Below are 27,793 nucleotides of genomic sequence, written 5' to 3' on the forward strand. Positions count from 1 at the left end.
TGCAAAAACCCGTACTCAATCTCCAGTTGGATGGGACACTTAAACCCCACCTGAAGGATATGACGCGATATCTTTAGTAAGTCAGTGCCCATATATGCGTAATTGGTCCTTTTCGTCATAATTGGTATGCATAATTGCTCTACTTACCATTGATATATGGCGGCGATTCCTCATGACACTACCAGTGCAGTGTCCCTGCGGTTAAGAGATGCGCCATCGCACTGACAGGTGGCTATTTCTATTACAGCCGCCGGTGTGGATTGTGCGACCCGAGAAACCTCTCGCACAGCTGGCGCGATACTGCTCTGAACTTACCCAAGCTAACCCTAGTTATTACCAGAGTTTACCCGAGTAACTCGAGTAAGCACGGGTAGTAACTCGAGTTGCTAGGCAACGACACAAGACGGAACGAATGTATGATTGTTCGCACTCAATAAAACATCACGCTTCCTTCTTGGCATACAAGTGTCATCCACGTATATCTGAGACGCACAACACGTTAACAGAGAACAGCACGTCGCAATCATGTGAGCATGCAGAGCACATTCTCTAGAACGTCCGCCCGCCGGGTCGCCTGGAAAACATACTGTTTGGCAAGCAGATGAATGTGAACGTCATTCGTGACGATATAAGACGCCGCACTTCGGCACCGTCACGCACCTCTGGATGCAAGATTGGAGCAAGCGGAATTGCTTTCTTTGCTGTGTAGCGCAAGTGGTTTGCAAACATTTGGACGTGATTGTTAGGGTTAGCAGATAAACACAAACTCATAAAGCGCCACTGCATTGATGCTTGAACAATGACGAGATAAAACAGCAGCTACAAATTGTCGCTATGCGGGTTCTCTTGCGTCCGCGGAAATAGAAAATTTCGACGCTGTCTGCAATAAAACGCAAGCGAGATTTCATCGACGGGAGATGGCGGGCCCCAGATTACTTCAGTGTGAAGTGTGTTGCCCGGAAAGACAGTGAAACTTCAGGGAAAAGTCTTCAGCAAAAAAATTCGCTAAAAAAAGATTGAAGAATCATATCAACTCCTAACCTCATTTGAAAACTATCACCTTGCCTACTCGTTTGCTTTGCTTACTTGCAGGTCATGATTTGTAAGAAATGGAAGAAAATAACGACGGGGTAGGTAGCGATGCCAAGAAAACTCACACAAAACGAAGAATGGGATAAAAGAGAACAAAAATAAGCACCAACTAAAAGAGCCACTCCTTGTTTTCTCACACGTCCAAGCATAGCCGCGAGAGGCATCTCGGATTCTAAAAACATAACACAGCATGATATTCAAATCAAACACCCGATTGCATCTTCGATTTCACAGACAATTTTATCGGTGCTCATTATCTTCAGAAATGCGCACGGATTGTTGAGAAGCGTTCTTTTCCACTTAGTCGTCGTACAGCCGATCTGTTTGTTCGATGTCGCTTGGCTTATGGCTTATGGGGTTTAACGTCCCAAAGCAACTCAGGCTATGAGGGACTGTAGTAAAGAGCTCCATAAATTTCGACCACCTGGGGTTTTTTAACGCGCACTGACATCGCACTGTGCAACGGCCCTCTAGAATTTTGCCTCAATCTGAATTCGACCGCCGCGGCCTGGATCAAACGCGCGTCTTTCGGGTCAGCAGCCGAGCGCCATAACTGAGCCACCGCGGTGGTGCCTGTTCGATATCATCGATGATATCGTTTCAGTAAAACGTCCCAAGGAAGAGCCGAGGGGGCGGTTCCGCCGAAGATTGAATAGCCTCGACTGCAGGGATTTTCGCTGCGCTGTCGCTGGTATAGTCGCTAGCTGCAGGACCGGTGCTTTGTTGGCGCAGTCTCTACCTAGCCATATGGCGTCGCTTCTCGGCTAGGATCGAACAGTCTTCATTGCAAGAGGGGAATTGAAGGCGTTGCGGTCATCAGACGCCACGCTAAGAAGCACCCCTGCATCAGGCGCAACGTTCAGATTAGTGCAAAAAAATGACGTCTATTTCATTTGATTGTTCGCCGCTAAAATATTTTCCGCGCTAACTTCTGGGCGTTGCCATTAGAAAAGGAAGGCAGTTTCCTTGTCTGTGTGTTACGCCACATCTCTAAAACTAGGAGGCATGGAGTCCAAATTTGGAACCATCGTGTAGTGACTAATAATCCTAATCTATCTGGCCTCTAGATCTCGACACCTGCAAACCGTCTTACAATACATCCTGTATCACTGAAAGTTCACATGAGTCGTGCGTAATGCAAGTTTGTCAGGAGTGGTTATAAGCCGTACGAAAACAGGCGATTACTGGCGGAGAGCTGATGCCACGCAAACGGTGCTACCTGAAACCACTCGAAGACTGGACTCCGTCGGACGGCCTGCCTTTTTGCCTGGTTCGGGAGTGCGTTTCATAGCAACAGGCAAAGAGCCCCAAAATAAGCGGATGCATTTCGCGTTCAAGTGTTGTTTAAACAATCCGGTTGATGGCGGTTTCCACGCAGCACTTGAGATAACGGCTTAGATGACTCGCTTTGGTTCAAGAGTAGGGCAAGCCAATGGCAGCGACCAAGACGAAGTCAGCGAACGTTGCCAATGACGTTGGTTACACAGCGAAGATAAAAGAAACGCTTCAGTCTCCAAACAACTTTGGGGACGAGTCTAGCAGAGAAAGACCCTGGAGAGTACCCGCTTCTCCCATCTTCAAGTGCTTCTCTCCTATTGGGAAGCCGCATACAACAATGGAGTCCATATCCTTTCAAAAGTGCTGCTACACTGACCGCGTTTGGAGGGAAAGCACTGCGCCGATATCAATTTTACTTAGGCGAGAGCGTCTCAACGCGCTCTTACGAGAGATACGCCGGGAGGAAAAAGAAATGTTTAAAGGACAGGAACTGAGTGCCGGGATGGGGAGTCTTCTTTGTGCAGCGAGGGAAGAGAAACACACCCAACTCTGTCCGAAATCCTGTTTTTCCTAAGGATGGCGCGCAGTGCTATGGAAGAGATAAAGCTCGGGCAGCGGCTTTTTATGACCTCGCTTGGAAAAGTAGCGGGATCGATTTTTTCCGGTTCTTCTCTTGTCTATTAGTTCGGCTGCTTCGGGCTGCGGTCGCATTGTCTGATAGGACTCTACGCTTAGTGAGATACTCGCCTTCGCCTAGGTCCATTTTGTTCTTATTTACTTCTTGAGACCTGCCCATCGGTTCTCCATTCCTGTTCGAGAGGTCCTGCAGTCTGACCAAAGCGCATTTAAAGGAATTGGTTTAATGCCGAAACCAAAAATCGCTTGGTCAGCGCTTCGGTCGCAGAGCCTGTTTATGGTGTATATAATCTTAAGGAACTTTCTCTTTTCTCGAACGTCGTTTTGTTTATGCTTGTTTTTTCTCTCCCAGCTTTCTTCCCCTCTTACATGCTTGGCAGGTGGCGCCTGCGTCGATGTTGATTGCAGAGCAACAGTTCAAAAGTTATGAATTCCTGAGGACACATTTTGGGGTGCACCGTCCTGGGAATAAATGCTCAATGTGGCAGGTTCCAGAATGCGCTGGGTTCAGCCGAACGATCTTTTCAAGACGGTGAGTTCCTGCGACACGAGAATGCATTCTGATCCGGAGTTCCCGGGTTCGAACCCGACCGCAAAGGCGCCCGTGTGCTGTGCGATGTCAGTGCACGTTAAAGATCCCCAGGTGGTCGAAATTATTCCGGAGTCCTCCACTACGGCACCTCTTTCTTCCTTTCTTCTTTCACTCCTTCCTTTATCCCTTCCTTCCCTTACGGCGCGGTTCAGGTGTCCAACGATATATGAGACAGATACTGCGCCATTTCCTTTCCCCCAAAACCAATTATTATTATTATTATTATTATTATTATTATTATTATTATTATTATTATTATTATTATTATTATTATTATTATTATTATTATTATTATTAGCCTCGTCACATTATTACCTCTGTATTAGGGCTACGGATGTGTAGTAATAATCCGATTATCTTGAAAAACCTTTAACTTGGGCGATGGTGTCAATGTTGGCCAGAGGAACTTTCTTGTAATAAAACTTAAAAGGAGGACGCCGACCAAAAGTAAAAAACAAAAAAACAACAACAAAATGACGTTTCGGCTCCCGTACGGGAGCCTTGTTCACAATGAGAAGGATTAGAAAGAGCATCAGGATTAAATACGTTTGAAAAGAGGGCGCAGGGAGCGTGCGTATACAGGAGTTAGATTTCCAGTGTTGCGATTGAGGGTGCGATTAGTCGTTTGAATGAATAATGATTCGAGGTGAAGGCGACGGTACAGATTCTTTTCAGTTGTCAGCACGTGTAACCTACCACAGTCAATATCGTGGCCAGTTGATACGGAGTGTTCGGCGATAGCATTAGAGTTCACTTTTTGTTTTTAACCTCATTACAATGTTCTTTTAGGCGTCTATTAAAATCACCAGTCTCGCCGATGTAGACGCTGTCACAATCAGAGCAGGGGACGCTGTAAATTTCTAGATTTCTGCCCCACGCAATATGAAAGTAAAGGGGAAGTGACTGAGAGAAAAGTTAAGGTGTGGGATGATAATGTGGGGTATCTTAAGATACAGATGTGGTGTGCAGAGTGAATTGACGCACTTTGCGCACACTCACACATGCGGTCGTTGAAAGCATTAAAAACAGGTATCTCGGCCGGCTTCAGTCATCTTGAAAACACAATTTCAGTGCCGGCTCCATCCACCCATGCATTTTCACATCAGACACACTAATTTTGTGCTTAAAGACTCATTAGTCGGCTTTCAAAATGAACCTTACCCTTCGCAAATAACCATAAATTGAAGACAATCATAAAACTTCCGCAAAGAATGGCAGTTTCATTTCAATGTCTTCGAACAAAAAGCTCCCTCCGAAAGATAAAAATCCAATACGTTCAACACCGTCTAAAGAAGAAAGCGATCGAGCAATGAATTTGAAATCAATGGCGCCCGACGTCCAATTAGTCACTGTTCGTGTGCGACAAAGAAGCTACATTTCCTTTTTGCTTTGTAAGCCTATAAGCCTCTTCAGGTTTATGAGGTTTTAAAGTCCCAAAGCGACTCAGGCTATGAGGGACGCCGTAGTGAAGGGCTCCGGAAATTTCGACCACCTGGCCTTTAACGTGCACTGACCGCACAGTACACGGGCCTCTTGAATTTCGCCTCCATCGAAATTTGACCACCGCGGCCGGGATCATAAGCCTCTTCAATGAGCCTGAATACGTATAGCTTGTACATGAACAGAAAAATTTGTCCTCTCTGTTTTTTTACTCCGTCTGGAAACATCAATTTGTTCTCTCTGCACTGGGACTACTTGCACGCGAATTCGACTGCACACAAGCAAACCCCGGTAACCAGCGTATTTCCCTTACACAAAAGCTAAGCCCTCCCAAGCATTGACTCCGAGTGGAACCACCCGAAGCAAGAAGTTTAATCTGCGCGTTTTTCGTTATCGATTCCGCAGAAAAATAAAATAAAGGTTCATCATTAGCGAAGAAGAAGTCTTTCCTGGACTTTAATCACTCTGAAGTCCGGATGTCCCCTTTGAAGCGGTTACAGTCATTACAACACACACAAGCGGATCTTTCATTATGAAATCGGTAATAAACCCGAAAGGTCAAAGGCCTTGACTTATTTGTTTTAAGTACTTATTCGGTGAGCTTACGGCTTGCTGCATTAAAACGCAGCTGCATTTCTTTATCCGCGTGATAACAAATGATCCTGGCAGCTATTCTACTGCTCAGAGTGGCATTCTGTGCATACTGGAAACACGTGCCTTTCTAGAACACATTTGGCGATATTAATTTCTATTGATCTTGCAGAGCCATGGAAAGAAATGCGTTGTGATCACTGCAAATAAAAGCAGTTGTGACGCAATAGCTTGCATTAGGTTCCAAGATCCTAAAGCTCGTGCGACTTTACAAGTGGCACTGGCTTATTCTTGAAAAATTAGTCTTATTCTTTCACACATATATATATATATATATATATATATATATATATATATATATATATATATATATATATATATATATATATATATATATATATATATATATATATATATATATATATATTGCCCTTCCACCGGTAAATACAACGAATTCTCGGTGTTAAAAGATTTGGACAACTTTGCACGAATGTTGCGAATCCGGGAATACTTTTTTGATCGGACACAGGTTACCACGGATAGCAGAGAATTCTTTGTTACTAACCACCACTAGACTCCTAATATAGGAAAGGACAAACACTTAGACATGTACATTAACGCCGTCCAGAAGGACATAATTTACGCCTACAAGAGCCACACTCCAGGGAGGCAGAACTTGTCTAAAAACGAACGGGCTGCATTGGAGGCTCTCCAGAAGGACAGATATAATCATAAAGCCAGCGGATATGGGAGGTGGTATAGTTTTCATGGACAGTGAAAAATACATTGAGGAAGGCTTGAGACAACTCTCTAACATTTGTTTCTATCAACGTCTTGAAGCAGACCCAACTCCGCAATACCAACATTTTGTAGCACAGACTCTGGATCAACTTGTCCTCACCGTACCATGCCCGTCGCCAGGCCGATTCTACATATTACCGAAAATCCACAAAAAGAATAATCCTAGCCACCCTACAGTATCCGGCATCGGCACAATTACGGAAACAATTTTTAGTTACATTGACACACTAATTAGACATATTACAACAACACACTCATCCTACATACGTGACACAAACCATTTCCTTCGCGGAATAGCATGTCTCAAACGGCCGGAAGGAGCCTTGCTGGCAACACTAGATGTAGTCTCTCTCTACACAAACATTCCTCATTCCGATGGGATCAAATCTCTGATCGAAGAGAATGAACAAAACAGAAAGGAGGAATCCCCTGCTCCACGTGTTTTAGAAATACTGGCGAAAATCGTACTCGAATATAAAAACTTCATATTCAACAATCAACACTATTTGCAAATTAACGGCGCAGCCATGAATACAAGGATGGCCCCCGCCTACGCCAACATCTTCATGCATAGCATTGAAACTAAATTTTTGAAAGATTGGCCCATTAAGCTCACCCTATACAAACGCAACCTGGATGACACCTTTTTAATATGGACTGACACCGAGTAAGAACTCATACGTTTTATTGAAAACTTCAACCTCGTCCACCGCAACATATCTTTCATTACACGTACTCCAATACCACAATTAAATTCCTAGATGTTGAGATTTCGGTAAACGAAGGATCACTTACCACCGGTGCATAAAGAAAACTGACGGACCGTCAACAATACCTACACTTCCAAAGCTGCCTTCCTCGTCACTCTAAAACAAGCATCCTATACTCTCAGGCACATCGATTTAAAAGAATATGTTCCCAAGATGAAGACTTCGTAAAAAATTCCAAACGCATGCGAGAAGTCCTCATTAAGCAACGATACCCCCCTGCCCGCCATTGTCGACGATGCCATTGAAAGGGCATCTAAACTCAACCGAGAGCAAATACAGGAGGGACGTCGATACAGCGAGCGAACAGATCACCGGGCAAATCATGTACCTACCTTCACCAGTAACCCGTCTAACGTAAACAATATCTTTAGAAAACATTTAAACATTCTCGAACATAGCGAGCGCCTCGCCAAAATTTACACTGCTCCCCCTCATGCAGTCTACAGACAATGATGATGATGATGATGATGGCCTCTGGCTGAATGGCATGACGGCCGAAAAACATTCGAAACATTCTAAAACATTCAAAAACAAATAACCAGCCGGTTTTGGGGTACCGGCTCTGTGGAAAAAGTAGATGCCAGGTCTGCAAACACACACAAACATCAAGCTGTGCAGTAAGCACAACTTCAAGCTTCAAATAGAAAATCAATGGCAACTTTGATTGTGATTCCTGCAACGTAATATACCTCCTAAAATGCAGTGTGTGCAGTATGCAGTACATTGGGCAGACCGTCACCACTCTACGGATTTGCTTTATTAACCACCGCGCACATATCCCTACCCAACCTCCCCTTGTCAAAACACATTAATGAGAAAAACCACCAATTTGATGCAACTAAGTAAACAGCCCTACAGGGTGGGTTCCATAACACCCGGGAAAGAGAGCAATGCGAGTCTTACTTTATTTACAAATTTAGAACAATTCCTCACGGCAGTAATGAAAGTCCAGGCGTATTGGCCTCCATCCGCCCCTTGCAGAGCCAGCGCTGACCTTACGAGTGCCAGCTTGACATACCTAGATCGTTTCTCGCCAGCGGCATCTTTTCCAAATTTCGCCCATACGCTTACACAAATTTCTTCATCACCCACTCCATCCCACCCCTATCTTCCCAGTTCAACCACCTTGCCGAGCGGGGTGCAATTCAGAACCCTCGCTTAAATGCTCCCGCCATTCACATTTACCCCCCCCCACGACACTTTCCCAAACTCGGATGTTTTGCCGCCTTTTTTCTTTTTCTTTTGTGTGTGTCTGGGTGTTTTCACGCACAATGCACGTGCGTCTGGTTAAGCTCAGGGCGCCGCTGATTCGGCCTTGACTCTGGGTACCGAAGAGGTTCCAGATGACGGAAGTCTCCTACCCTGTCTGCATTTGATTCTGTTTACTTGTTTACTCTTTATGGCCGTGGCAAGCGAGTGCACGCATCTCTAATTTTTATCTGTTGGACGATTCCGAAACCGTCTGTTTCTGTGCACCTTACTGGCCCCCGCTCTGTTGTAGCCTTGAGGGGTGTCTAGTATCCTCTCCTGCTCCTTGTTTTTCTTTTTATTTTCCCGGGCCGGCTCCCCGCGGCTGCTCGGTGGGCGGCGGGGGACAGCGCGTTTTTCTTTTTCCCTGTTTTTTTTTACTCTCTTTCTTCGTTTTCTAGTATTTTTTCTTTTGTGCCCATCTTCTTTCCAGCATCCGTTTGCTTGTTGTTTTGTTCATGCGTCGTATATGTGTGGCAATGCCAACTCCTTAAGAAGAGGAGGAAGATCGCTGACTTCAGCCTTGAGAAAGGACAGGCTCTGTCCGAAACGTCGACTCAAAATAAATCTATGGCTAAATGAAGCGTTTCTCAACTTTTATATATATATATATATATATATATATATATATATATATATATATATATATATATATATATATATATATATATATATATATATATATATATATATATATATATAGCGCAATAGCTGCATCACTGTTCTGAAATCTTGACACGCATGGTCTAAGTAAAGTTACATTTATAAAAATTATAATGGCTTTTTTTCTGACCCTCATAACAAATGGATATTCCGCACAGCTGACATCTTTGACACTCCAGTACAAAGTGAACTCAACCTTTTTCGCTGAGTGAAGTGCACCCAACAGTGATTTCTTTGTTTCAGATGAATTTCGCATCCTTCGTCTCGCAAATAAGATCTTTTTTATGCCATATGGCGACCGCAGTAAATAATATTTCGCGAAGCACTGTCGGGGTAGCACGCCGTCAGCTATTTTTGCGCAGGCACCTTTCGACACCGGCAATAACTTCATTACTTTTCGCAATTTAAAACGTAATATGCACCTCGAAATAGAAATTATTTCCACAATCCTTCGGGTGTTTACTTGGTAAGTCACGCACTATCGACTTTGCCATTTTCTTGAGTTAACATACTTTGCACGAAGCTCCGCCCAGCCCTACAAAACTTCGACCGCTAGTATTTTGGGCTCTAAGACTAACAAATGGCCTTCCTTAGGGCCCGAATAGAGTACTCATGCAGTGAAATATTTTATTTCAATGGAAACAAAAAAATTACGTGACAAAGAGTTCAGCACTTTTGTTCTTGTCAGCGGCGCTGGAAGCCGGTAAAGTGCACCGTTCTTACTGTACCTTCCATACAATGAAATCTTCCGCATCAGAATGTTGGCGTGCTATTTGTTATGCTTGATAGTTTATTTATTCGTAACTCCACCGGCACAGGGGTTTATCAACTTGAGAGGCGATATGAGACCATTTTTATATCGAATGACCACAGCCACACGCAACTGTTTCTACATTGTTCAATACCATTGTAGATTCTCTTCGTGCCTTATTTCGGAAGCTCTGTCCGAGATTTAAATTGACGGCCACCGAGCTTGTTTCTTGTTATTTCCGCCACCGTATTGTTTAGCTCTTGGTGGACGGAAGTCAGCCCAATAGTTTCTTTTGGAACCCTGTCGGTGCATTCCTGAGCACCGCACTGCTGTCAGGTCAGCGTGAGAGCATTACGAACCGTGCTGTTAATAACTAACAGTGTAATATTTCATTCATCACTCTGGAAACGGGGGAGTGGGGGGGGGGGGATTCCATCAACGAGGAAATAATGCAAACCTGCTGCAGGCTTGTGAACAAAACGCATGTAGCCTATCATGAGGAGATGTGAACAGGCCCGCATTTTTCAGGAAAACATCATTTCGACTTGTTTCATCTTTTCATTTAAGCGAGGTTAACATCGTCATAGCCAATACTTCTTTTTAGTGGGTACGTGTTCAGGTCTTTATCGTATTCCGTGACTTGGGTGAACTTTCCGGACACTGAAGTGTTTCGTTGTCCATACTGTAAACGTTCTTTTAGCCTTCGCATATTTAAAACTATTACTCTAATAGTATGTCGTATGTATTATAGGTTGTCACGGAATTCCACGTTTATTCGCAAGTCTGTTGCCTTAATTATTTACTTCTCTTTATTTCTATAAATAAACTATGCAGTATATTTTGGGTGCATTTAGAAATTACCTGGATAATTTTCTTTTCCAGTGTTTCTTAAGAAAATTCCCAATTGTGCTGTCACACCGTAACTAAGATTCCCCTACTGCTTGGTATGCCATTCTTCTGATATTGCTAGTTGTGCAGCTTTGGATGTCATAAATGTGCGCAGCTGCAACTCGAAGACTTTTGCATAGAAAATACACACGGTCACTTCAATACAAGCTAGAATGAAATCTAATGCCTATACACACAATATTAGTGCTGTGTACAAGTGAAACGCATCGATAGGTATAGGATCTATGAGTACATCAAAACGCAGGTCTAGGCAAAAAGTTTTTGTGAGGATTCTGAAAGCATATGAAGCTTATAAATTAAGTTTTTGATACTCAGAATTATGTTAATGCTTCTGTACAGCTGCATAGTTTCAGATATATTCCTCTAAAGACATATACATAGATGCCCTTTCATAATTGAGACGCGCTATGACCAGAGTCATCTCGTCTACAAATGGGTACAACGTGAAGATTAAATTTATAAACCTTAGGGCGTCCTCATAAAGGATGAATAATATTTCTTCTTGTGAGGAACTTGACACACACCAGAATTTGTCACTCTGAGTTCACAATATTAATTCCTAATCTTCACCGTTAATTGCAGTTTAAGAAGTAGTTTTAAAGTTATAGAGTAAAAGGCCGTCAGAATCCCAAACTTTGTAGTTTACACGTCAGAATCTTGTGATCGATTGTATGAAACGATCTGGTGAGGTCAAAAAGTCAGCTTAGCACTATGTCATTTCGGTCAATTTTTGAACAAATCAGGTTACTAAAATCTCCTAGTAGGACGATAATACTTCGACCTTTTCTAAATCTACATTGGCCTGATGTCAACAATCACTTTTTTGTTTTTAAATTTCTTGGTGATTACCTTTGTGGGTTTATTTGAAATATCTAGCAATACCTGTATCGCCATCGAATTGTTGCAATCATTTTCGTGGTCTTTCTTGAATAATCGTACAAACAACAAACATTTTAGGTTTTTTATGTGTAGTTGCAAAAATTAAGACACTAATTATTATAGCTAGGTTAGCTTTCTACACCTCTTCAAAGTTCTTATGAATATTTCGTAGTCTTAGGCCATCTACTCCTGCTGGTTTATTGGCTAGTGTTGAAGTGTAACAATTTTCCACAGGTCATTCCCTGACAAGATAGGTAAATACGCTAACTTCAGGCTTGAAGCAGTCCTATTTTTTTTCCGGTTGTGAATCCCCGCACTTACATCGATTTTATGGACGATCATCAAATCTATCTGCGAGTCTCTTAACATCCCTTTTTTATCTAAAGTTCGCTTAAATTGTCTCGTCAATACGTTGTTTTCGTTTATTTTTTTCCACAAGACTTGATTTTATAGCTTCCATGTGCCATTTGTGTTCCCTTTGCTATCTGAAATTTTGTTCAGAAAATAGCACTTTGTGGGTAATTTTAGTTTTGTCGCTACTTATTGTGAATTCTTCTCTACTTTTCTTTTAACAGCGGTAGTCTGGATCATGTTTAAAGCTGGTACAGATCTTGTTTTCTCAATGCATTGCTGTAATACTTCCCCGTGTATTCATTTGTTGTTACGATTACTTTTCTTCAAGATCTTTTGATCAGAGGCTATAAAATAAATATGTGAGATCTCTTTATTAAGCCTGTCATATATCTCCTATGAGAGCTTAGTTAAGGAGCATAAATTGCCAGTTTAAATTAGCAGACATTGCCTCATATATTGCTCTATTTATTTGCTGATAGACACTTTATGTGCTACTGTGCAGCCTGAGACAAATTTTCTTTAGTAACACGTCTAAAATAGGTCTACGTTTGCAAGCATAAAATTCCCCGTACTACTGCTTCTTAAAAAATAAAAGGAAATAATTGACCTTTGCGGCTAAAGAAGTTCCGTTCTGTCGCGTAGTTCTCAAGACCTTCTCAAAGTGCTATCTTACAGATGAATGTCTAGAGGATTGTGACAAATTTAATAAATGATTCTGCAATCCATCACTCGCAACACGTTTTACCTTGTGCCAGACCCTGAGTTAATTGAAGACCATTCCATCGAGGTCTCGCCGCGCAAACAACTAAAGGCAAACGCAAGAAGAGCAGAGGAGACGACGCATTATTTCTTGTTTTCACTTCTTTGCATTGCCATACTTCGGAGCAATCATGAACCATCTAGCCCCAACTTCAATTTTTTTAAGTACGCAATGAGGCAACAGGACACTTTGCTCATAACAAAGGTACCCTTTCCATAATGGTATACCATGAGCAAAGCCGGTCGGTCCCAAAGAAAACTAAAAAACCACTCTTCTTTGCGGAAACACGATTGCATATTTCGCTCCGTCTTTCTGTATTCTCCAATTTCATATTGCAGCGGTCCCAAATACTCAGATTTCGTCCCTCATTTTACAATCCCTAAGAAGCTGGAAAAGCCACTCATACGCAGAGTCGGCTGGCGTAAGACTTTCAATATATGCGCGTGCCCACAGCAGGAAAAGGGACGCAAGCCTTCAGAGGAGGGTCATTCGAGACGCGCTTTTAAGGCCGATTGCATCGTAATGACGCATACAACATACCGTCGTTCGTTGCTTTAAGCACGCAATATGCTTACGCAGTGGGGCTTATCGAAGCGGAAATCGCCTCTCTCCTTTGGCTTTGTAGGCAAGCGCTTCCTTTTTTTCCTGTTCTGCCTATCTCTCTTCGTTCGATCGTGCTTCGCTCCCATGTCGATGACAAACGCGGCTCCAGTACGCACCGACGCTTTAATATAGGCCGCCTCTTGGTGTGAGATGAAAGGGAAAGCGTGTGTGGCAATGCAAAGACGCAGCCGCTATTGCTTTCTTCATATCAGCGCAGCGCCTTCTCAGCTCTCTAAGCTTGTTTTCGTTCTCCCTCTTCCAATTGCCTTCGCCTGTATTTATTTCGTATAGTCTCTTGATTATTTCCCTTCATTGCCTCATTTTTTCTTGCTTCCCATTTCATCCAGTCCACATTTCTTTTTTTTCCTTCTCTCGCATTCACGAGAATATTTGTTAGGCAGCGAGCAGTGGTCCTCTCATAGCGCTTTGCAGAGGTCGATAGCGCCATCAATATATGAGTGCTTCGTGAGGAGAAATAGAGCGGAAGAATTGAAAGCACGCGCGAGAGGCAAACGGTCGGTGTGGAAGGATGGGAAAGAGGAAGGTCTTGTGGAAACAGTAAACGCAGCGGGCTATGTGCTTGTATGGCGGCGTGCATTGTCCGTGCGTGCGTGAGTGTCCGCTTCGGCGCTTTGATGCGCACACGGAAACGTGAGAACTGTCGAGCTTGGATTTGCGGAAGCCAGAAGAAGGATTCCAAGACATGAAGCTGGCATCTTTGCACACTCCTCCTCCGCGTCTTCTGAAGCTTCCTTTCTTTCCTTCTTTCGTGTTCTTCATTTTGTGTCGCTCATGTAGCTGCTTTCTGCATGGGCTTCAGGAGGGGCGAGAAAGCTCCTCCGTAGGCAAGACGGAAAATAAAAAGAAAAACAAGGGTGGCACAGAGGTTGAGGAGGGGGGAGGTGCGCTGGGATAAAGATCGCTCGAAGGAGCGGAGACCAGAACGCCGAGAATTTCAGAGGCTTTCTCTCCTCTCCTAGAACTCCGCCTTCGGAATTCGCGATGCAGCGTTCGACACCACGGGTTTTCCTTTCTCCTCCAGTTCATCGCTCTTATAGTCTCTCTTCTGCTCTGGCTGCCTCTCAGTGAGCAATATTCGTGCTTTTCTTGCGATGCATCCCGCTCGAAAAGTTTCCTGCCTCTGTCTCTCTCTCTCTCTCTCTGTTCTCTCTTCATCCGTTCTTTTTTTTTTATCCTCGGCCGTTCGCCATCGTGTGTTTAACTCGTGAGAATGCCAGGCGCGTCTCCCCTTGCAGCTATCGGTTCGAGACTTTCATCGCATCCGCCTTCTTCAGAAGCACCAGCCGTCCATCTAGGGAGCAAGGAAGAAGGGGGTAGATGAGGGGCGTGGAGGGATGAGATAGGAATGTGCCAAGCTGCGAAACGCCTGTGCGCGAGCAGGCTTCGAAAGAAGTCGGCTATTCGAGTTCTAATTTCAATCGTCGGGCATCGACCCCGCTGAGAGAGACTAGCGAAAGGGCGTCACGTAGAAGAGGCGGCAGAGGAGTAGGACTAGCCAGAAGGCGTGTTGCTACGTAAACACAACCGACTGCACTTCACCACTCTAGGCAGAAAAAGAAAGTGGTGGGATTGTAATGTAGTTAAACGCAGTAGACATGCGAAAGCAACGGGCGCGATAGCGCCCTTTGCTTCAAAGGTAAGAAAGCGAGGAACCTTGAGGGTGCTTTGAAGGGCCCCGTCGAGGTCGCGCCAGCTGTAGCCACCGGAAGGGTGACCTTCAAGGTCATCCTCTCTTTGGCTGCAGCTGGCGCGACGCTCCTCCAAACTAACTCGAGCTCAGCCGAGTTACTCCGAGGCTTCAGACAAGATTTTTGGGTGGAACTGTGTTAACGATGAAAAATAAAAATGAAGTTGCCAGCTCACTGTACGAAGAGGGCCAGACACATGCAGGAACACTCACTGGCACCAATTTTCGCCCGCACAAAAACGTTTAAAAATAGCTTTTTCGCCAGAACCGCATCCGAAGGTAATGCTTTCCCTCCTGACATTTTTCAGTCATATAAGGCTGCAACAGCATTGGAATGTCACCTACTTATTTGATGAGATTTTTGTTTTGTATGAAGATGCCTGCTTTTGTTTCTTTGCTCTTGTTTCTTTTGTCTTTGTTTTTCTCTTCTATTATTATCGGTATATGCTTGTCATTTCATGTTATGGGATTGATTTTGCCCCTCCTGCTAGGACAACACATGGTCTGTAGTATTTGAAATAATAAAATAAAACCGCAGGACGGTTAGGACTATGTAACGCGAAATCAGCGATAGCTGTTCAGGCGTTTAGTTTTGTTGATATTTTTAGGTAGAAAAGATACAGGGACCTCATATCGCACTGGTGTAGCGGTCAAGTGATGCTCCCCTGCACTGGTGGGCGGCTGTTTCAAACAGAGCCACCCGTAGGCTTATGCGACGCAGGTTGACAGTGATATGATGCGAGTGCGTTAATGACCGCTGGGCGCGTTAGTGACATTCATGTGATTAACGCACCTATCGGTTACACCGACAACGCCTGACGACTACGACGCGCAAGCCAGGAACGGGCGCCTAACAACTGTCGCTGTGAAAGTAGCATTTTCGCACTAAAACAGACATAAAATAAATATAAACATTGGAGGAACAGCTCGGCGTGCGACACTAGTACTGCATACCCAGGAGCAAGGAAGTTTTGATAGCCCACTTTCGGGACGTATTGAACGCATAGCGACAGAGACGGGCACATGTTTCAGACCTTAATGTTTTAGGCAGCGTTCGCTTCTTAATGTCGGTCCTATACTTCCACACAGTACGCAGCTGAATCCGCTTGCACCTTCCTTTATCTCCTTCCCTATCCTCAGGTCTCTCTCTTTCTCTATCATTAAATGGGCACCAAGCTCAGGCTGCACGGCTGAAAGATGAAAAATGCGGCGAACAGAGCGCGCCAATTTCGTGTTGTTTTCGCCGGCGCCGTCGGTGAAGCGAGGAATTCCGTCTCCAGCCCAGTGAGCTGGCGTTCCGCCGAAGCCTACCAGCGAGAGCGCACGCTGGCGCCAAACGAAATGAGCTAGAAGGACCCGCGCGCAGCGCGAATTTGTCGTCGAAAAGGGAGACTCGTATATATTAGCAAGATTTACATCTCCGCTGTCTCTGGGCTTGAAAGGGCCGGACTGCGCTGGCTTGCTCCTTCTCTCATGCTAAGAACTCCCCATTCCTTCGCCTGCCTCTGTATCGAGCACCGGCAGGATACTGTATATCGCACTGCAGAAGAGAGCAGATTCAGCCGAAATCAAACACACGCTTAGCGAGGATCCTTTCACTCTTTTCATATTCCCCCGAAACCTATATATGCACTCTCTAACTCAACCCTCTTCGCCCCCCTACAGTGGCTTACGCCAGCACTGCTACACACTGCCTGCTTCCATTCCCCTTCCCGACCATTCTTTATGCTGTCTTCAATGTGTCTCACCGTACTTGTTGTTTTGTGCCTCCTGGTTTTCCCTCAGGAAGTGAAAAATGGCTCAAATTAATTCCGGCCTCTCCCTGTCTTGCCCATGAAAAATGCAACCGCGCCTTGGGTCACGACAGGCGAAGACCGACTGGCCGAGCTTTATACACGGCATCAAACCATCAGACGAGTGTCTCGTTATTGCTGCGTAGGGCAGCAGTAACCCGGGCGAAATTGTACGTGCGTGTGTACGTGTCCAGCAGCGTCATACAGCCAAAGCTCGCAAAGACGCTTTATGAGTGATACTGAGTTCAAGCCGGCACATCAATAATGCGCCAGATGTACGGCTCAGCGTTCCCTCCCTCGCGCTTCGCAGCCTCTGCTGGACGGACGTACGCAGCTCGGAGGGAGACGTATGGCGCTGCTAGACGTCCTGATTTATTTTCGCCACTCAGTGTGCCGGGTCAGGCAGCGGGCAGCCGGCGACATCTGCGCAGGCCAGCTGTTGGTTGACGGGTTGACGGCTGAAACCGGATTCTGCGTTGGGTGCCCGGGTTTTTCGCTGGCTGGTCCATAGGCGGCGAGGAGAAACGTGATTCGAATAGCTTGAATGATGATGCTGCATCTTTCGAGCCTAATTCGTGGGGATAGAAAGCAGCGGGAGCATGGAATACCAAACTAACAACACGGTGGCTGCGTTTAGTTTGGTAGGTTTTTGTTGTTATCATTAAAAGAGCAGCACAACAAGAAAACACTACCGAAAACTTTCATAAGCATAGTGCTTACAAGCGGTTCTGAAAAGCCGAAAAAAAGTTTACCTACTTCCGCTTCTTGTTAAAACAACATGCGGCAGAAATGCTGTGGAGGCAGAGGTGGCCTGTAGGCAAAGACGTGAAGCAATCGAGGGATCGGCTGCCATGACACTTGCTTCTTTCGGTCTCCTGAATGTATTACTCGATGGAATACTTTTTATCTTTTCTAATAATACTGCACTACTGTATCCTTTTTTTTACCAAAGGAATTTTCTCGTCTCCGTAGCTAAGTCATTCGAATGCCTACCGCTGAGCATGTTTCTAAGTATGATTTCTATATTAAACAGCGACCCACTGTTTGTTGCCAAACATTGCTGATTCCAGTAGGATGTCGGTTGTAGTGCATACTTACCTAGGGCTTCACAAGGAGTGCGTAGTCTCGAGTTGTGCCTTCTAGACTATTATTACATGAACGCTGCACCGCTTGTGCGGATTGTGCGAAAAATTCACGAACGGTTTCACTAATGGCTTAACACGGCTTGTTCTGGTGAAAGCCTGTTTCTGGCTGGGAAGTCACAATTTTTTTTCCATGTCACCGTGTTCAATCTTCATGATCGTGTTTCCATCAGCACCAGTAAAGAAGTGGTAGGACCGCTGTGAATTTCTTTATTGGGCGGCTGCGAGGTCACTTTTATCTCTGCTGTGCTGCTGCTTCTGCTGTAACAGAAGAAGGAAGAAAAAACTGCACTGGCATATTGACCAATCACCCCTACAGCTGCGCGCGCGTGTGTGTGTGTGTGTGTGTGTGTGTGTGTGTGTGTGTGTGTGTGTGTGTGTGTGTGTGTGTGTGTGTGTGTGTGTGTGTGTGTGTGTGTGTGTGTGTGTGTGTGTGTGTGTGTGTGTGTGTGCGTGTGCGTGTGCGTGTGCGTGTGCGTGTGTGTGTGTGTGTGTGTGTGTGTGTGTGTGTGTGTGTGTGTGTGTGTGTGTGTGTGTGTGTGTGTGTGTGTGTGTGAGAGAGAGAGATGGCAAGATGAAAGTCAACATATGCCATCAGGCAAGAGCAAAGATTGAAAGATTGATACGGAACACTGAACAAAGAAGAACCGAGACGTGGTGTGAGCAACAGGGCGTTATTCATATTCTTTGTCGGGTATTCCTTCACTACGCATCCTCTAGAGGAGGTGGGGTTTTTGAATTTGCGAAACTATGTTCCGATGTTTCGGTGTCTTTTACTACTTCAAATTTGGAATCAGGAAAGCCTCGCACTAAGGTTTTCTGCTAGGGAGAACCCTTTACATTAACTGCTGTTTACAGAGCACCTGCTTCCTTACTGCATTTTATGCACGAAATATGCGATTTCATGTCGTTTTTACCATGGCACGGTCTTATTCACTTGTAATTTAAACTTACCGTCAATTAACTGAGAGAAGCCATTTCGTTATCCCGATCATACTGCACGCGAATAACGTGTGGTTAATAATATACTAATTTATGACTTATACCAAGTAGTGAAGAAGCTAACACCACTACACTGCAGCTTGGTATCTACGCTGTACCGTGTCCTTTTAAGGCCTCCTAATGCTGACTCTTGTGTTTCATTTCAGAAAGACATTTCTTATAATATGTCGTATTGTACTTCTTCCTTATTGGCATTCTCTGTAGCAAGCGTGGCCAAACTCTTTTGGGTAAGGAACACCTCGCTTGCCAAGAATTAGAGCGTTTCGGATTATTTATACCTGCATCGGCAGGCTTCGATGATGCAATGATGGAAAGCTTTGGAATGGTTTTGAACGATGTGCACTTTTTGCATTGATAACTTTCTACATTCACAATAAAATGAAGTTGGCAAGCAAGTAATCCGCTTCTTGGATCAAGCATGTGGTTCTGCAGGTGAAAAGTAAAATAAGACGGTTGAAACCAGAAAGCGAAAGTTTCTTCACTATAGCGTCTTATGAAAGAGCCCTTAAGGTAGCTGCGAACGCAGCTATACGTCGCTGAACCGGATACTTGATTGATTTGTTCATTCATTCATTTATGTCCTTTTATAACATACAGAATAGTTTTAGGAAAGGTTATTCTACAAAAACAAGACTAGCATCAGTTATTCATACTAATGCATGGTTGATAAGCCCGGTCAGGTTGACATAATTTTTATCGCTTTCAGTAAAGTATTTGACCTCATTTTTCATTCTAAATGAATTCTCAGGCTTCAGAAATCGTTCTTCGTAACTTTGTCATAAATTTCAGATAACTTCTCAAACTAAATGCAATTTGGTTTTATTAATGGCCATTATTTGAATAAACTTCCTGAGACTTATGTTGTGTTCTAAAGCATGTGAACGACATAACAGCGTAACGACTCTTGCCCGTCAAATCAAGCTGCTTATAGATCCCGGTATTTTTTTATGTGTTCGTTCTTGCGCAGATGATGCTTTACTAAATTCTAACCAATTGAGGATTCTCGTTTTGTATGATCAATCATGTATAAATCTTAAAGATCAGAAAGCGTTTTGAAATTAACCCATAAAAAAGATAGTCTATTGAATCCTTACCGTTTTGAACCTTAGCGTTTACCATTATTTCCACTTTCTGGGGTAGCTGAAATTGAATATTGCGGTGCCGCGAATCCGAAAAATTTAAACTGCAACAAGCATATGAGCAACACAAGCCAATAAGCTTTTCCTAAACTTTGTGTCCTCAAATATAAACTCAAGAAGGCTCCCTCAGACAAACTTTATAGCCTAGTCAGCATTAATCATACCAATGTAAGAATACGTATGTCTAGTCTTTGACCTATTTATAAAATTTCGAGGCATTGAAATATTTGCGAAAGGTTATTTAATTCATCTTTTCGGAGCACCTTTCAACAGGCTGATCAACTGTCATAATGCAGGAAGACAGGGCGGAATCTTCACAAGTAAAAGGAATAATTATAGTTAAAATGTATTGATCTTCTCAAATATAAGGAATTTTAAATGAGCCTGGACCCATACATAAAGCATTTTTCGGCAAAACGACAGACCAGACATTTGTCAGTCTTAGCGACCAACCTCATTCACCACAAGAAATAAAGTGTTTAAGTATTCATTTTTCCCACGCACCATAACTGACTGAAAATCTTTACCTACTACAGCGCAAAATGTAATTGACTTCTTCCACATTGCGCCTTCTTCGGTGAAGTGGCAAACTTATACCACATGGTATGGGCATACCAGAAAAATCCAGGAATTGCGAATATCAATAACCCAACAACTGAGAACTGGGAGACGGCTGGGAGGCGGCGAAAGACCAGCTTTCGCTGGTGAACCGGGACAGAGCGGCGTCAAAAGCCAATGTGCTCCTGGAATGAGGGCACACACAACAAACTGCGATTTTCTCCATGCATTAAGCGTTTTCTCACTCACTCATTGAGAAAACAGGAGAATGATGTCATCAAAGTTTACTTCTTTCAGTTTTATCTTTCAGTGCTTTTTATATTTGTTTTACATTATGTATCTCTTCTGCAAGGTCAGATAATAAAAAAATAAACGTAGCCAGCATTCACCCCGCACAGGTAAAAAAACCACGTGCCAACTACTGTTGTAACTTTTATTTTAGCTCCCAGTGTGCAAAACTACACATTTAAAAGAACCATGAACTGAAGCGCCGCTTGAATACTGTCTCCTTTCTTCCCTGATCCGTGCAGGTCTCACAATGTGCGACTGCGGTCCAGGCCAGTTCGCGTGCACCAGCTTCGCCGAGGAAGGAACCAACTGCAGCTGCATCCCTGCTCGGTGGCACTGCGACTCGGACGACGACTGCGGCAACGGCAGCGACGAGCTCGGATGCGGTGAGAGATGCTAACAAACTGTTGCCTGTTTGTGGCCCATGTGGGTGATGATGCTGTGGCCTTTTGTTATTAATGCGGAAACATTACTAGTCTATGTCGGCTCCTGAAGTGTCCGCAAAATGTCTCCGAAAAATGTGTAAGGAAGAGTCATGTGAAGCATGTAAAGTCAGTGAAACAATATCGTGTCAGAGTCAATAGCCGTTGGTAATGAAAATTAGGCATTATTAATGACCCTAATTAAAAATCACAATCGATTACACTAGATGACACCAATTAATGACATTAACTGTTGTTACTAAGCAATTAGGGTGATTAGGGAGGATAATTAAATATGATAAGTAATGAAGGTAATCAGTGGGGGTAATTAGTGAGACCAAGTGTCGTCATCCCATATGTCTGATGATGTCACGGCGACAACCAATTAGAGTAAAGCAAAAAACGGAGCCCTGAATGTCGGTGTCTGAGAAGTAAGATGATATGCAGGTTTTCAGATAGTTCTAGAGCAATCCACATGACGTCATATGGACAAGAGCTACCAAGGTCGACTAGGAGCCACCAACGTGGCAGCAAGCACTAATGCTTTCGCATTTCTCCAATGCAGTCTCTGCAGTGCTTTCAGAGTTTTTCATGTTATTGACACTGGAGACAACCTAAGGGGTAACAAGATCCCTGAGATGTCTGTGAGGCAGTTTAGCATCGTAAACCTTTATTGAGACGCTCTGGATATAAACAAAAATTGTCACATCTAAAGGAAAGCATTGCCATCGAATAGGAAACCAAACCACTGCAAGCAGCCACCAAGGATATACTGTATAGTGCCACGCTACTGCATTGTTTGGTGAAAGCTTTCCTGTTCTGACTCATCACCATCCTTTATTCCCCATTCATGGCTCTAATTGTGCTATACATAGAGGAGGGGTGGAAAAACGAAACAGATACAATGTAAAGAAACTATTGCAATGCTCATTCATTACTACATAATGTACAACAGCGCCATGGCAAGTGAATGCATTCCAGTCCAGCGTAAAATGATACGGTACAATGCTGATCAATACAGAGTGGCAAAGGGTTATAGGAGTGCAGGAACAACAGCGAAAAGAAAATGCGTTACTATTCAGATCACTGGGTTGGAGACAGATATTCAATATTGTTTCTTCGCTGCAATGATCGTTTAATGCCCGTCTCAATTTAGTACGGTCGCCTTCGTTTACAGTGCAGTGTGGCAGTTGCTTCAAATATTTTCTGTTGCAGTTAATAGAAAGGATTTGTTGAAAGCTATTATTGATCCGTGTAAACGCTGACTGCTGAGGGAATTAAAGAGACGAGGCGGTGTTCTGAAGAAAGCTACAAATTATATGTCATGGAGGTCTGGAAAGTTCTAGTACAATTTATGAAAGAGGCGGAGTCGTGGAATCTTTCGTCGGGGCTGTAGTGGTTGGAAGTTAAGCGAATATTCATTCCTGGTGATAATGTTTTTGTGATAATCTGAGCGGATGTAGCGGGCTACGTTTTTCTGAACGAGTTCTGGTGGGTAAATCAGTACCCTTGATTAGGGTTCTCAATAGCGCCAGATACCTATCTCAGTACGGGTGAATCTTTAATATCCAAATTTTACAACAAAAGGACGGGGCCATGTATGGCGATCTTGAGAAGAGGCTACGTGATTTTAATGCACTCGCTGCTAGTTTCAAAATGTGTTCAGTCTATGCTAATATGTCCGATATAGTGACTCTGAGGTACCGGCTAAATTTACCTTTCGTTACTGCGTTTTTGTGCAAAAAATAAGCCTATTTGAAGTAAGGATGTTTTCTTTTTCTAGACACTTCCAATGTACTACTGGCACTTTTTGATAAGATTAGCTGACCTGAGCACCGCGTTCAAATATGGTTAAGTAAATTTGATGCGGTCACTGGCTATTGTTAGTAACAATGCTGCCAAAAAGAATGCAGTATTGTGCAAAGACGCGAATAATACATAAAATACTCATTTGTGGGCCTTTCACTGCCGCTGGCTACATACTGGCAACAGGAAAGGTTTCGTAACTAGGCAGACACAACACGGAAACCACCCTCCTGGAGCCTAGCTTTCACTGCTCCCTGTAAAATCTCGTTGGCAAAGCTTCTAATTGTTACTGTGCAGAACTTCCTTTGGCTGCCACTCATAGCATTAGAAGGGAAAAAATGTTTATAGATGATGCAGCCATATCAGTGCCATGGTCAAAGGAAACAGCTTCCCGTTCGCATTACGATCCGGGGGATGTTACCTTACCGTATTGCGAAAACTAATTTGTGTTTTGTGATTGCTTGCATCGTTCTTGCTTATAAAAGGCGTTATTTTTTCCATAACCGCATAGACGGGAGGAGACGGTATTTAGCTCTTAGTGAAGTTTTCGAATTGTAGTTATAGCGTATGATGTGTGTTGTCTGCACGACGCGACTTCGTACATTACAGACACGTTCGTGTGAGTTGCGTGAAAAACGGCGAAGTGCAAATAACGTTACTTCAGCCACATGTAGATTAATCACAATTCTGTCTTATTCTGAGCTCTGCGCACAGACAACGTCACATCCTATAATGTCTCTACTCAAGGCTTGTTGGCGCAGAACCCACCTAAGTGCAATTTGTATGGTTCGTTCATGTGATACGGTATCCACGGACCAGGACAAAGGTATGGTCGTCACGCGAATTCTCCTGAAATAAAAGAACAAGCTCGACTGGTGAACATGTTCACAGCTTTTCACTGCAGATGCCTGCATACATATTCTTGAAAGTCGAAGCGAGCGAGGTTTGTAAATATACCCCGTAGTTGGTGCACTGGGGGCAAATGTGCTAATGCTCACACAAACGACAAGCAGCCACTGCATTGCGCCTGGAACAGTGACTGGAGCCGCGGTAGCAACTTTAGGAAACTAGCCAACCATGCCCCACTTATAATCATACTTGGTTCTGCTCTGCAGTTGTCGAGCTCTTTATTAGCTGGTTTTTCTGCATGCCTACCACGTCTAAGTACGTCAAGCCCACGCCGACGGCCCCCCGTGAGAAAAACGAAGCCGACAGCAGAGAGAAAAAACGCGTAGCTAAATCTGTTCATATTTTACTGCCCTGTAGCCTCAAGCTGGCTTGCAGGTTACTTAGCAAATGAAGTACAGCGCTCTCGGAGATCTGTTTCTCTCAACTTTCGCGAAGTGTTTGCATACGGGCGTTTCTATGAACTTCGCTGCCCGGTGGATATTGCGTAGCCAGGCAGAAAATTGGTAATGCGGACCGGTGAGCAGATACACGCAATCATGTACCTGGCTGTACCTTAGCGGCTTGTCTTAGTGTGCTTCAGCGTGGTCGTAGAGACATAAATGCAAAAGATTTTTAGTGGGCTCATTATGACGCTCGCTGTGGCGTGAGCCCCAAGACCAACACACCCGTATCGACGAGCCTAACCTGAATCCTCTTCCCTTGAGCATTTCATTTCGCTGGTACGGCCAGAGCTTTAGCCAGCGTCGAAGCCTCACTAGCCCTGTCGGTCCTGAATTTTTTATTTCGGTCGTAGATTTTTTGCTCCTTGTTTTTACAATGCGTCAGACCCCATAACCACTTAGTTCTAAGTTAAAGCTCATAGTGAAAGTATTAATTAAAATACAGGTATGGTGTCAAAATCGGACACAAGGGCTGAATGGGTGTAAAATGTGAATGAGACCTCTGATTACTTCAATCGACAACAAAGAATTGAACGAAAAAATTCTTATTTTGCAGTACAAAGAACTCTAAAGAAGGTTTTCTTTTTTTAACTCTTCAAGGGATAGATGGATTTTGCAGTTGCCACAAAAGCGCCACTCTCTCCTGCTTACCTTGTGTTTTGTATCACACCTATTCGTTTATGTTTGCTATAGAATAATTCATAAATTGGAAGATAATCTGTCGTGTCCACATCTTGACCAAATGGTGTTCTCTACAGATGGCAAGAAATTCTCTCGCATCCATAGGTTTATGTGGCGCGGATATCTCTCCACCGGGGGAGAAAGCAGAAGCTGTGTATGAGCACAACGAATATGCGTTGTCGAGAAAACGCAGCCAAAGATGCTGCATTGCTTCCAGCGTCGAGGGTGCATCACAAATGCTGCAGGAGCGGTGATGCGCGAGTTGCAGTGTAAATGTCCCGGTCACTTCTTGCAGCTCACAGGAAGAGGAAAGCGGTAAAAAAAAGGGAATAAAAGCGCAAGGTAAGGCGTACATTAATTCTCACTGTTCCTTTGCTCCGGCTGCTGTTCGCCAACATACGCATTGTCATTTTCAGGCTCGATTCGAACATTCACCTTGTACGATAATGAAGATTTCCATTTTCCAGTTCCTCAGAAAGCTAATTTTAATATTTCATCTATTTGCTGCGATGAATATTAATGTCAGCAGTCCAAGAAGCTCACCACTATACGTGCACCAACTAAAATACTAGCAGATATTATTCTACAAATCTCACCTATCATCCCTCAATGCCCAGCGCTGGCAACCATTGAGTCCTGCTTGTGTCCAAAATAGCGCAGGTCAAAAACGTGCTGAAGCGCAGGGTCTGCGCATTCAATAATATTTACGACGGGGATATGAACTTGGATAGGCATTTCTCAAAACATTTAAAAATCTGAGCACAAAAGAACGAATCTTTTGTGAGATTTACTTCTACAAAGTTGCTATACTTCGGCTTCTTCACTCCATACCTACCATGCTGCTGCTTCTTCTTCCTTGGACAGCACAGCTCAATGCAAATGCGTGAACAGCAATGCCGATAGCAGCAGGGATCCCGGAGGAACTTTTTCTTTTAAACATTAATAATATTCTTCCGTTACTAAGGCGCGAGTGCAATGTTTGTGTTGTAGGGTCAATTGACAAAAGCAGGGCCGAAAGAGCTAGATATTGGTAGAGCAAGTGTCGACTTATTCATTCGGCTCTGATACATTGGTTCAGGGCGCATGATTTCAAAGCCTCTCCAATATGTACGTATTCGCGTAGAGGCAAATTACCGAAATCTAAAACTTGAAAGCCCGTCCGATGGGTTTTATACCCATCGGAGGGGCTTTGGACACAGACTGTATTAGAAGCCTTCCGATTTGAATAAATGTTTTTCTTCTTTTTCGTAACCGCTGTTAACTTCCATTCGTTATTGAGTAACTCGCTAGTCACAGCAGGCTACAGCCAAAGAAAGCGTATTTATCCCCCCCCCCCTCCCCCCCCCCCCCCCGATGGCTCAACACCATTTACAAGGAGAAGATAGCCAGGAATATTGCCAATAATGCGTTCCGGTAGCTAAGGCGGATAGATATACCTCCGTTCAATGGCCAATAACTATATTTTCACTGAGGCAGTTGGCAAGGTGATCACTATTACGGTACACGATAGCTGTACCAGGTGAAGTGATCGGTTCGCACGCAGCCAGTCACCTTTTTTCGCCGAGAAGATACGCTGTCCCGTCACGGAACAATGTTGCGTCTGGTAAGCCTAGTGAACTCCGAACTTGCTATCTTATCAGTTTTCAGCACCTGATTGTATGTATAACGTGGCAACTACCACGTATTGGTGGGTGTCTACATTCATGCAATGGATGCCAAAAGCCGCACATCGGCTCGTATACAGGGCCAGGGACGAGAATGTCAGCGTTGCCTTCAATGAATCCGCTTACCCCAAGAGCGCCCAGTCCCAAATTCACCTAGTCCATTTAACCGCGCAATGCGTCATCTCTCCTCTCCCCGGCCAGCATTTGAACCTTTCGTTCCAAGGCCTTCTGGACAACATCCACATGTTTCAGAGGATGAACGCAGGAGTTTTAGGTGACTACATGCAAGTAAAGCGACACTGACACATCTTTACTCCAGGTATAGTCCCTCTCACAGGTGCGCTGAAGAAAGAGTAAAGTTGGCCTGTATCGATAGAGTACATCGCACTAATCGCAAAGGGCCCACTCGACTGAAAACGGAGATCTTATAAGCTAGAAAAGTTCAAGAAACGAAATACCGGTGCCGCCACCACTGGTAAGTTTCGCAAGCAAAGTGTGTGCGTCGACACCAATTTTCCTACAAGAATCCCGAAGGCTATGTAATAATGTCATTCACTTCGAAACTGTGGAAGAAGTTCTATTCGGTAAGGACGTCGAGAGTTTCAATCCGCTGGCGGGAAGATTTTAAAATCAAATTTTCTCAGCCACAAATTTGCTGCCGAACGAACGTCAGCATACTCAGAAAAAGCTAGAGAGTCAATTTTTACCACAGCCAATAACTGCATGAGGTTTACCTCAGTGCCCCTTCAAAGGAAAACTTTCTCTCGCTCGCGTTGTAATGACACTGTTTCAAGGTAAACTACGTCAGCAGCGCTGGGTGTCGAAAGAACACCGTCGCAATTACTCCGCCGATCTAGGCTCTAACGATACCAGC

General features: G+C 44.1%; 1 protein-coding gene across 2 annotated transcripts in view; it reads left to right on the top strand.

The window, feature by feature from the left end:
* The window catches only part of LOC144128310 (low-density lipoprotein receptor-related protein 4-like), a 342,886-nt gene that overhangs the window by 168,013 nt on the left and 147,080 nt on the right, over positions 1-27,793 (top strand). For both annotated transcript variants that reach the window (XM_077661628.1, XM_077661629.1), the window contains exon 2: positions 21,240-21,383. In XM_077661628.1, coding sequence (XP_077517754.1) covers positions 21,240-21,383 — 144 coding nt within the window. The remainder of the gene's footprint in view (positions 1-21,239; positions 21,384-27,793) is intronic.

This window comes from Amblyomma americanum, chromosome 4 (assembly GCF_052857255.1).
Source record: "Amblyomma americanum isolate KBUSLIRL-KWMA chromosome 4, ASM5285725v1, whole genome shotgun sequence".
In the NCBI taxonomy this organism is placed as follows: Eukaryota; Metazoa; Arthropoda; class Arachnida; order Ixodida; family Ixodidae; genus Amblyomma; species Amblyomma americanum.